At 33.6% G+C, this 12,623-nt stretch overlaps 1 protein-coding gene across 1 annotated transcript in view; it reads right to left on the bottom strand.

Annotated features, from left to right (window-relative positions):
- The window catches only part of LOC125647282 (uncharacterized), a 32,207-nt gene extending 22,514 nt beyond the window's left edge, over window positions 1-9,693 (bottom strand). The window contains exon 1 of the mRNA XM_048873968.2: window positions 9,377-9,693. Coding sequence (XP_048729925.1) covers window positions 9,377-9,540 — 164 coding nt within the window. The 5' untranslated portion in view covers window positions 9,541-9,693. The remainder of the gene's footprint in view (window positions 1-9,376) is intronic.
- Between the last annotated feature and the right edge of the window lie 2,930 nt (window positions 9,694-12,623).

The raw sequence follows: 12,623 nt of genomic DNA, 5'->3' as shown, positions 1-12,623 counted from the left end.
CATGGCCATCTATGGAATACAATTATTGAGGAAATAAATGGTTAAGCTGCTTTGTGAAAATGTATTCTAGCAAAATTGAAATCAAATATTATGAATCCAGAACCTAACTCACAGAACCAAAAATGGAAAGCATTTGTATTGGTACTCAAAAACATAAAGTAACACTACAGGAACTAGAGGTGGTGTGGTGCAATTTCTTTGGTCAAAAGATCATTTTCAAAAAGCAAATTTTAAAGGAAAAAAAATCAAAGACGTATAACTAAAATTTAATCCATACCCCATGTCACAGGATGTAAAACTTCATTCACACTAAATAATTGCACTTCTTCACCTATTTGAAATTTGGATTAAAACTTTCCGATCAATGTATTGAGTGGATTGATATGTGGGTAGGATACTTCTACTGTTGGCTTATTCAATTACAGTGGTTTTAATCTATTAGAATTTCCATTATGGTTGTGACAAGTTGAGGGAGAATCTTTGCTTCAAATCTTGTATAGATAAAATCACACCTGTGTCCATCTAGGTTGTCATGACAATTGATACATTTCATACACAGAAAGATGGAGGTGAGTTTTCGTCTGTTGACAATGCCCTCCCGACAGTGAGAGTGGCCATTTGCTGGGTTTACACAGCAAACAAGCACCATTTGCACAGGAAGACCTTCGGCATGCCCCGTGCATCGGGTGGAGAAAGGAATGTTAAGTGAGGAATATTTCACTTAAGTCTCCGAACTTGCAGACTACACCGGCTTTAGGATGTACGGAACAGATTCTCTGGTTTAGCATACGTGCATATTTAGGTTGCTCGAAATTCAGATTGTGCAAGGTATATTTCTAAATTTTTCAGTCTCTTACGGGAAATAAAACCCATCCCCAATATACATATAAAAAGCCATTACAGACGGTGGTTTTATAGAAGGGTACAGACTAGCACATATCAGCACATCATTAACTTCTCCTATCATTGAAGAAAAAATATCAATCACGAGAAACACCATTTGACAATAAAGTTTTTATCAGTGACCTCAAAAACACTGGTATGGCCTGGGACTTTGTCTCCTGTCCAACTTCTTTAATATTTTTTAGTTAGACGTTGTGCATTAGTAATGGAAAGGCACATAATCTGATAATAATGAGTAATAATGGTGATAAAATGGTTGTCTGCTAAGATGAACACATGCACTGAAATAGTATTCCATTCAAGCATATCCAGTAACTGGCAATTTCCCATTCTTAGTTCCACACACCTTAATCTTTATGGCAAAATAATGATCAGGACCTCACCTTTATATCTAAAATTCACTACTTTTCCCTTAAGCACAGTGCCCCTCTACAACATTAGATTTGTTTTATAATATCCCTAAGTTCATTTTTAAGATAACTATAATGTGGACGGTTTCATTAAATCCACCAAGGATGACATTCTTAAACAGATTTCATGAATTTCTCGCATGAGAATCCAAAAACAGCATTCTTAAGATCAAATCCTTAAAGTAATTTTTCATGTTTTCAAACATAATAACCCTTTAAAATAAATCAATAAGTTTAATGTGAATTTATGCAGGTATGCCGGAGATGTCAATAAACCAACACCCCTCAAAAAGTCACAATTCCTCAATTCACATTTTACAACAAAAATCCCTGGTACCTGGCTAGCCAAATGTCAGGCTTTGAGACTTATGTTTAAGAATCAAGACATGCATATTACATTTCAAATGAGTGTAAGACTGATGAATTTGTGTAAAAATGTCACTGTATATCAATTTACACTATCAGTTTTTTCTTCTGATTTTATAAGTTGACAATCCAAATAGAAAAATACCGTGCAACTTCAATTGTATATCACCACCTTAAACTATGTGGAAGCAGGCAAAAACTGACACCATTAAAGACAACAGAGTTGGAGACAGGTTGTCACAGCCATGAAAGTTAAGCAGTGCTTGGTTGGAGTTGTTCTGTGTTAAAATCTAAAGGCTGTGTCTCAAGTTACTCTTGACCAAAATTAATGAAACTTGATCTAATGAAACACCTTGCAGGACTGACAATAGTATAAAATTCCAGTTTAATGAGGTTCCCCTGCCTTCATTCATTTCCCAAACTGAGCTGACCTAGGGCATATACACATAAATGTTCAGAAAAAACACATAAATTGACTGACAAAAATGCTTCCATTGAATGTATATGGTGAAAGATGACTTTAAAATTAATCAGATTCACAGTCTGTCGCTGACAGAATAACTCAGCAACACACTAAAACCACTTCAATTGAACTTCACTCACAAAATTACATGCAGCTTTTCTATGTCTGTAAGCTCCCTGTATTATCTCTCCCAACAATTTTTGAAGATATTTCCAAATCTTCTAGACACTTTTCTAGACTCTTCCCCAAAATTCATTGGGCAGCATTTCAACACCATCATGTATGGAGAGAATGTCAGAAAAATCTCTTTGGGGTGTTTTTCTTTGTTTTCTTTATTCAATTAACTATACAATATGTAGTAACTTCTCCAGATTAAATTTGGTGGTCAGTACCAATTTCTAAAATTAGATTCTTTGATAATTGTTTACAATACTATTGGTTTTGAAGAATTTGAAGTCAAACATAACCAATATTACATGTTCAATTGTTCATATAAGCTAATTAACTAACATTTTCACTTAAAATCATTTTAATATGCCTTCAATTTGACACACCATGAAGTCATGAGAGTTCAGAATTTACTCGCCAACATATCAGTTAAAAACAAAAAATTACATCCTCAGAATTTGTTCTCTAAAATAATTTAAGAATGAAATAAATCTTTCCAATAATCAAATGCAAGTCTGAAAACCTTGAAATTTGAATATCATTTAAATTTCAAAATGGTAATTTGATGCCTGCTAGCTCTCAATGTCCAATATTAAGCTTTATAGCTTTCCAAAACACATTTGGAAGAAAATGAGAGGAATTTGCATTTTCCTAGTATACATTATCAATCAATTTGATCACAGCCCCTCATTTACATAAGAATACATGAGATAAGTTGATGTGCACATTTGCGGCACTTGCTGCTTTTTACGCAATCTAAAGGCGTTATCTTTTAATGGAATCTCCCAAATCTGAAATATCATTATCAGAAGGCATAGTCACATTAAAACGCATGTCAACATCAAGATGTTGTAAATGAAGAATGAGGGAAAGTGTTGAATCTTGAATAAAGGCAATGAAAGTTGATACGAAAGAGAAATAAAATTTCAATCACAATGTGATGTGTTGTGCATTATGAGAATTGAAATCCCCATTTACTTAGTATGTAATGACAGAATCAAGTGTAGAAATTTATTGCTCGAATTCTCATCCTAGGCTAAATGATGTATGCCATTGTCCAATATATGCTATTGAATGCAGTATAATAAAATAATGTGTCGGAGTGTATGGTATCTTCATGAAGTGGATAAATTGACATTTGGGGGCTGGAATCAGTAGAGTGTTTACTGCAAAGAACATCTGACCTTTCTTGAGCACTTGAGAGCAGACAATACGACTACCTGAAGTACCTTCAAATCCTCAATGTGAAATTAATTTATGACACTGGTAATCACAAATTTGCGATAATTCAGTTGAGAAGTTTTAAGGGATTCTAGCTTCAAAGCTTCCTCTGGTAAAAAAGGTCAAGAGTGACTTTTGTGTTGAATGTATGGTCTTGCTATTGCACTCACTGGATCAGAAATTTTGTAAATAAGAATAGAAAAGAATTTTTCTTAAATTTCATATCACTTCTGCAATAAAAACACAGGGGTGACAGATATATCCAGCACCATTTGCTAGGGCACTGTAAGGGAATGACCATAAATGCTGTGAATCGAGGCGAAACCAAAAAACACACAAATTCATAAACTGGGTAAAAGTGATAATGCTGAGATAGGAAGGTCTCAGAATGTCACTGAAAGTCCCCCCAAACTTTCAAGAACAGATAAACTTTCACTTAACTAAAATTTCAAAGATAAACTTTCGGTTTAATCTCATTACAACAAGTGGACTTTATCTACTTTGAGTCAACGTGAACATCTCATCAAATGGTTGCTAAATCCTCTGCTTCGATTAGCTTAGAGACAATAGTCAATATTGATCCAGAAAAGGACAATAGGGGACCATGAATGGAAGGGGACTTCAGAGAAGATGTCACAGAGTGTACTAGCAACTTATCCACGGAAAGTAATTATCACATTTCACAAAGAAACTTAAAGAGTAAATATTTGCACAACATGCAAACCCGTCAAGATTGCATTTCTTCAGTTAAAATGACACTATGACGCTACATATTTGGAGAGGACTTGCATTAGGACGTAATTGGCTAGTGCCAGGTAAAAGATGAATTTCAATGACACAGGATTTCAATGAAATCTCTCAGGGCATCAATGCAAAGTAGAGTCATCATTTACAAATTTTAATAAGAGATGACTGATAAATAAAGATTGGACTCGACTAAGGTTTGAATTAATCAAAAGTCTTTACCTACACAAACACATCTCAAAAGGCTGGTATTAGAACATTATTGAGTCTGGGATACCAGGTAAAATTATAGCCCTTGTAAATTGTGTTTTTTCAAAAACCCCAAATGCAGTCCAGGTTTAAAATGAAGTTAACATAACTTTGGCTGTAGGAAAACATTGTAGACTTAAAATGATTTATGTTTGAGCACATCTTCATTACAGGAAAGAAGAAAGACCAATAAATCTAGTGTTTTAGATAACTACCTGTTCGGATATGTAGGAAACACTTCCTAAATTAAAAGTTCAAAGCATGATAAGTTCAAAACATTAGATTCATGTTCCCATTATTAACATGATGCACATTTTGTTTTCTGTACCAGCAATTCTTTTTATATCATCACAAAAAAGCAGACACCATCTCACTGACACTAGCTTGAAAATCAAAATTGACAGTTAAAGTTATAATAGCTCTCAATCTGAAAATTTTATTTTGTTATAAAAATGTGCTATTACGATAGTTTTGTATGTAACTTTAACCATAGTCATTGATAAAATCAAAATTAAAGTTAAAGATTTTATTAAATTAAATATTTCGGTTCTATTGAATTTATATAGATATCAATTTTTGTACGGGAAGACAATAATATAATTTTGCTTTATTCAGAGCCTCTGGATAAGTTAATTTTCTATCACAAATATTAATAACAAAAGTTTATACACCTTATTTTTTTCTGTCATTGAAATAGTAAATCACAATTTTGCAACCAAAAATTTTGACACCAAAAATGAGAGCTAAGTATATAACTTTAATATCCAAAAGTTACAAAACATACATATTACGGCATTCATTGTTATCGATAGAGTAAAAAGTAAATTTTCTTTACAGTTTCCTGGTTCCAATACCGTTTTCTTCAAATCTACCCAACTGGGACATCTATACTTTTACCACAACTGACAATTTACATGTCACAAGCTAGAGAATCTGCAGTAACAATCTATTCAGGTGGATAATTTAGGGTGATCAGATGTTCCCAATTTTCCCTTCCAAAGCCCTGACTAATTCTAATCTGGACCGCATAATATATAGTGTTTTTGAAACATGTGATATTTGATCTTTCTAACTTTCAAAGAAAAAAGTATGAAGATCATTACATGGGAATTCATGACTCCTTAAAATGATGCACTATCATATTTTGACCACCCCATCCCAATTTGAAAAAAAAAAGAAATGAAAATTAATCAAAAGCTTAATTCTCCTGATAAAAATTAATATTAATCGTCTAAAGCTACAAGATTTATTAACAGTAATAACAGGTAATTAATATTGAAATCCATCCATCTTCCTAATTTCAAGAGCAATCATCCAAACATTAATATGCTGATTTCACTTAAAGACATAAAACTTTCACTTTTGTGTAATGTTGAACAAGTCATATTCTGTCAGCGTTATTGTGTGTATAAGTCTTGGGACAATATGTCACATAAACAAATGAAGATGTATTACAGATTGCCTTTAGCGGACGTCTTGTTCCGACGTTTCATGATCTTTATATGATCAGGTCGGTACAAGTTCTTGGGGACATCACTACACACCGAAATATGACCTGGCTGGACAATACATTTTGCAATAAATATATATGTTCTGACATTCCAATCTAGCAATTTATCATTTCTGATGTTTCTGTTCAAACTATGACAAAATTGGGAATTTGATCCAACATATTTCCAAGATTCACAACATTTCTTAACTATATCCCTACATTTCATTCCATCCCATCAATTTTTTAAACTACCAAGAAATTTATATTTATGTATACAACCACATGTTTTACTAATGGACAATCTATAATCAATGAATATGTTTTGAATACTTTGGATATTCTGAATAGTTAGCTTATTTTTGTGGACCTTTTCATTTAACAATAAAATATTTGAATTTTCATTCAATGCACATTAAGGTTTGGTTTTTTTGTTTTCAAAACAACATGTGAATATACATGCATTACAGACAAAACTGTAATCTGTTGGGGTGTTTAACTAATGGAGAAATGGCCAAAGGGAAAAATCGGGAACCAATAGCTCAATCAGGTTCTTTACTTAACAGACAGAAAAGTTTAATCTCCCTTTTGTCCTTTTTTCTCATGTATTCAGCTGCTGCCTAAATCAACAGGCTTCTTTTCAAAGACAGTATTACCAAATAAAAGGACACAAATTTTCAACAGATCGCTTGTTTTCAGTTTTGGGGGTTTCTTGTTTAATTCACTGACCACTTGTTTGTACAATGGGATGTAATTGAAAAGTATTGGGAGTCCAGATATTACTTTAAATAAATCAATATTGATTTGGAGATATGTGAAAATTTGGGGATCAGGATGTGCCAAAAAAATTATAAGGCGATTAGATACAAGGTATGTGGAAAAAAACTCCAATGCTCCCACAAGTGTCAGGGGTGTTTAATGGGGTGAGCATTGATTGGAGGACTTATGCAGTATTAGACTTCATCTGCAAACACTTTCTTAAAGTCCATGAAAGAGCCTTAAGTGGATATTAAAACATTCACATTTATTCCCATTAGTATAAATCCCATTAATATCAGGGAGTATACTGCAATGAATAGAGCAGTGTATTTGTAAGGAAAAACAATGGGGCCTTCACTACTCTTTGCATATATACAACCCAGGTATAAGACTTCTCTGGGGTAAAAGGGTATCATATGGCAGAGACTTTTCACCAACTACTGCATGGGAAACTCGGCACTTAATTGATACACAACATCTGGATGAAGAACATTAGGTCATACCCAGTTAACTAGAACTATGAACAGCTATGAAGAGAGGCTTGTGTTCACAATGAACTTCTTTACAGCTACTAAGAGATAACTATCTCTTTGGACATGATCAGAGTGTAAGATTAAGATCATCATGTCCGAATCACCATGATTACCCCCAACAAATCACTGCATTAATGGGAAGACAAAATCAAAGGGAGAAAACTCCACACACAAAAAACAAGCCTTAGGGGGTCAAAGAAAATTTGTCAATTAGCCTCACCAAAATCAAAGAAAACATTGATTGAATGATCAATAATAAACAATTAACTGCAATTAATAAGATTCAATGTGAACAGGAGAGACTTAGTGTGTATATATAGAGATTCTGTAGCCTGAAGGTTACATGAACCAAATGAATAGCAATAAATTTGGATGTTTAGAGCGAAGAAAAAAGATTGGGTCTGGAAACAGAAAAAAACACAGAAGCTCTCCTATTTATGTATGTAAGAAACCAAGAGTTGACAGTGTAGATGACTTCATTAGCACATCAAAGTGCCACGTCTCCAAATGGCTGGAGGCTACAGGGAGAAAAACTAGCAGGAAATTACAGGTATTGTTTTAGATGAATATCAATGGACCGAAAACATTTCAGACTTTGCCCAGACCTATAGTGATGAAAATGTCACAGAGAGAAAGAACATTCTTGTGTTCTTCTAAAGACATAGGTTTGTGTTGTTTGAACAGCAAGCTTAAGGTGGAATATTGCTTAAAGAGCCTTGTGTGTTGTTCAGCTGTCTTATCAGGGAATTAACCAGGGGCACTATGGTGAAAACCTTCCCCCATTCTCAACAGGTGCTAATTGAAAAAAACCCTACCTATTTAGAAAGCTGTAAAATGTAAATGTTTTTCTAAGCATATTTTGAATAAAGTAGATTTCTCTAAATATAAAACAAATTTCAAGCCCCAGTTTTGCTGTCAGTCTTAATCATGATTTTCTAAAACCTCCCCATTATAAAGTGTTAAATTTCTTTATGTCACTTAATCTAAATGAACATCTCCCATTAAAGAATTTTCACTGCTACATGCCTTGGAAGATCTACATTAATACCCATTAAAATCATCAATTAAGCTGAACATTTCTGACCAAATTTGTCAAATTTATTCTGTCAAAGAAAAATAACTTGCTCAATTTCTGCAGTTAATCTGACAATCCTAGACTCTGAATTTAGTAAGTAATTGAAACTTGTCAATTCAGGTATGTTGAGTACACATTCTTTTGTATATTAATAAGTTCATCTGCATTATTCTTTATTCCTAACCAGTTTGAAAAAATTTGTGATGCATTTTTTTAATGGAAAAAGGTATGCAAAAATAGGTTGTTCCGGAAACATTAAGATCCAGATTAGAAGAGAACTCCCAAACAGAAGAGGTTGTACCTGCTGGGTAAAGTTAAGATAAAGCCATGGAAGAAAATTAACCAAACTTCAGAGAGCAGCACAGCATCATTGGGGTCTCTCTAGTTCGACACGAAGTGTGACTGAGGAGCATTTTGGACCATTATCACTGATTATATTCATGTAATCTCTTCATAAGTTTTTCACCTGACACATGTTTATATCTTTGGTCTACATGTAAATTTTTAGCTGTCATGAACAAAAGATATCAAATTGTTATTTTATAATTTATTGTGGTCCTGAAATATAACTTCTGTTGATTTGCTCTTTTTTCTTTTTTTTTTCAATTGGAAAGTTTTGAAATTCAAAATACATTTCCAAACAAAAAAGGATGGATATATTATAATGGGGCCTATATATATATGTGTGTGTGTGTGTTTGAAAGAAATTGCTAAAATGATTTCCCTATCGTTTGTAGATTCAGTAGAATAATTCCTAATTTTCAAAATATATATGAAAAATTATATATTTGTATAGCTAAATCAAAACCCAAACAAGTTTCTTAACTTGATCCGAAACACGATCTATCAAGCATTGGCGACTCCAAAATTTTGGTCGCGGTATTCTGAAATTTAAAACTGCACTTTTCCTAGATTTTTATCAGTCGCGGTAATTTGCGGTATGAAATTACACGTGTGTACAAATATAATTCACAGGTTAACAAAAAATATACTTACAGGGGATTGCTAGAGTTCCAATAAAAAGGGGGCAGTTTTTTTCCCCCGCTGTCCGTGTCAACAACAGAGACCATGCAAATAGCCAACGGTAGAAATAGACAGAAATAATGGACAACACACGGCATATTACGGCCAACAGTCCGTCTGACAAGCCTCAGAATCATGGCTAATCAATCTGATTTTAATTAAAATCCTCATTTCACATGTTCGCTAGGTCATCATTCTCACTCGGCAAAATTTTCATGAAGCGTAATGGGAAAGGAAAATTCTCTACTCGTTCTACACTCGCGGTGCTATCCGGTTGAAAGTCTCTATAAAATGTACACAAACTGCTATGAATAGAGAACTCGGTCACGTGGTCAATCACAGCGGGGCACTCCGACAGGAGAAACGCTCAGGTGTGTCAAGTCAGGTAATTATCGGAAATACATAATGAAAAGTGAATTCTGAGTAGTGTTTACAAGACACATAATTAGAAAGGTAAAATCGACACAGCCATTGAAGAATCAACGCATATTCAAATGGGCTAGAAAACAAAACAACAAAATTGCCAGTGTCTGCATGTTAATTAAAATTTCTCTATTTTGATAATTTATTTCATTATTATCTGTTCCCCGACATAAATAGTTGAGAACACTGAATATCCATTAGATATAACGTTTTTAGTTTTTGTATATTTGGTGTTGTTGTTGACTTTTGCATAGAGAGTCTAAGACATATAAACTGTCTGATTTAAGGACTGAATGCAATTAACATAGAGCCAGACTGATTCATCTTAATTAATATTTCCTTCACAGAAATCTTATACACGGGGAGATGCACATAAATTAGCCTTGTAAGGGATGTGTCAAGAGTTTGTGGTATTTTCTTCTATGGTTTGCATGTGAATAAACATTTCACACAGAGGTTTATTTCAATGTTTGATGATGCGGTTTAAATGGAGGTCATCACGAGATGATGTCAAGAGATGTGCTATCTGTTGTTAAATCTTTTGAATGGTGTTGCTACCCTTCTCATCACAAACCATTGGGTTTGAGCCTTAAGTTTTCAAATTTGATTATTTCTTGGAATCATTATAAAACAAGGACAGAAAAAATGTTTAATTTGGTCCAAATAAAAAAATCCATGCAAAATAATGATAATTAAAAAATCTACATGTAGATGTATTGTGCACCTGCATTTATACAAAATTGCTAGTAAATAAATTTTTAGTCTCGAAAGTATTGGCTGAACCATGAAATTTTCCAGAAAATTAGACTTAGGATACACACCCAATTCCCCATAATGCTCTATTTTAGCATCATGAATGACATCGATTACGCATCCTCTCTAATCATCCTACAATAATTACGGGCAGAATTCAGAATTTACGGGAGTTTAAGATATGAGTGTAGGTGCTTAAGTGATTTTAAAGATAAGACCACAATTATGTGTCTGATAAGTACACATTTCACCAGGTTCCGATTAAAAGTAAAGGTAATTGAAAAGATACACACTAAATTAACAGTTATTGTTACACTCTGACAAGCAAGATGAAAAGACCAGTAACGGTATGCACTCGGGGGTCATATGATGTATAACAATGCAGATTTTAAGGGAGTACTTTTCTGCAACCACTGAATCGAAGTGCAAAATCAAGGGACATCAATTATGAATTGGTATGATTATGAAATGAGAGAAAAAGATGAAAATAATCCATTATGTATAAACCCTACTGATATTTTACATGTACTGGCAATTTTAGCGGTAAATTTGGATTCATTGAGTGTTAAATTGAAATGAATTGTTCCTTTTTGGAACCCTCTGTGGTTGCGGGATTTCCAAGACTGCATTCTGTAATCATACCATGATCTAATAATGCAGTCTCAAGAGTCCCTTCATTTGTAGGATGAGGGCAACATCGAAACTTTGTTCCATCATGGATTGAAACTTAATCCAAATCAATGATTTTACATTTGATTCAGACCTCCAAGATCCCCGTTTTATGCCACTATGATAATATTTACACCTACTTTTCTGTACTATTAAAGACCTAGTTGTGTAAAAAGAGAAATTGATTTCAGTTGTAAATTTTAAATGAATAATGTAAATAAGAACATAAAAGTGAGAACTTGTCAGATGATTATTGCCAGCTGAGGAAGAAATTATTGAGAATTTGATCAGATGCAATTTGGAAAGGAATTTTTTTTTTATGATGAAGTATGTAAGTCCTTCTTCCGTTTTGATAAGTTGAACCATAATGTATTAATGTATGGTTCCATTTGTGTCACACAAAAAATGTCTAAAAATGAATGACAAGTTAACAAACTATTAACTAATTTATTTTCTGTCACCCTCTTTTCTTTGTGTAGATGTCCCAAGATTACAAGTTCTAGATTTTAAGTGATGTAGCAAGATGCTTTTACAGGACATATTTTCTCTATAATTCAATTTTCTCTGGCCCTTAAAAAATATCCTAGGGGTAAATCATTGTTATTTAATAAAAACTGATGTTAATGGATCCACCGATAGCATTGTCATATTCTTCCTCAGACACCATACACAGAGGTTATCGTACACTGCAAGCCTTGGAGCCTCCAACAAACCATTGAAGTTATCTGCGGTATACCCGAAACAGCACCAATAGCCTTTCTTTAGGTACACCTTATTATCATATCAAATTCAGACAGGCATTTCTCATTGTAGATGAAGAGTCAGGTTACATGCCTATCTAAACTCTCTCACCTAAAGAAATTGTGTTCATCCTTGACAAAAAAAAAAAACCCACCAACAAACCGCACTCTGAATCAGGCAGATTCGGTACTGTTAACATGATTTATTTATGTTTTTATTTTTTTCAATACAACCCCTCTCTTTTCTTTCAAAATATCAGTATATCATAGATGTTATCTTTAGGACCTCTTTTACATCACGTTATAATGCATTCAGGATGCACCAGTTCCCATTAACTGATATTGGGTACGGTTATCTCCCCTGTTTTTTAAATGAACTTTAATGCACCTGGTGTCTGCCAGAAAGATACCCAGACTATCTTGGCAAGCTCTGTACTTAATTGTAATATGTAATTTATTGGAAATAAAACTTTGTAATTAAGCTGCATGTACTGTTGTAATGATTTTTAGGGTCACTGAAAAAGCCCCCCCATCTCTGTGTTCTTCAACCTCTGCATGCCCAAACAATTATGTAGTAAATTTTCTCCTCCATTTGTTAACAGGGAGAAGTTCATAAAAATAATGAGGAAGTGCTG

The sequence above is a fragment of the Ostrea edulis genome, chromosome 6, assembly GCF_947568905.1.
Source record: "Ostrea edulis chromosome 6, xbOstEdul1.1, whole genome shotgun sequence".
Lineage (NCBI taxonomy): Eukaryota > Metazoa > Mollusca > Bivalvia > Ostreida > Ostreidae > Ostrea > Ostrea edulis.
This window is presented reverse-complemented; position numbering and strand designations above follow the sequence as displayed.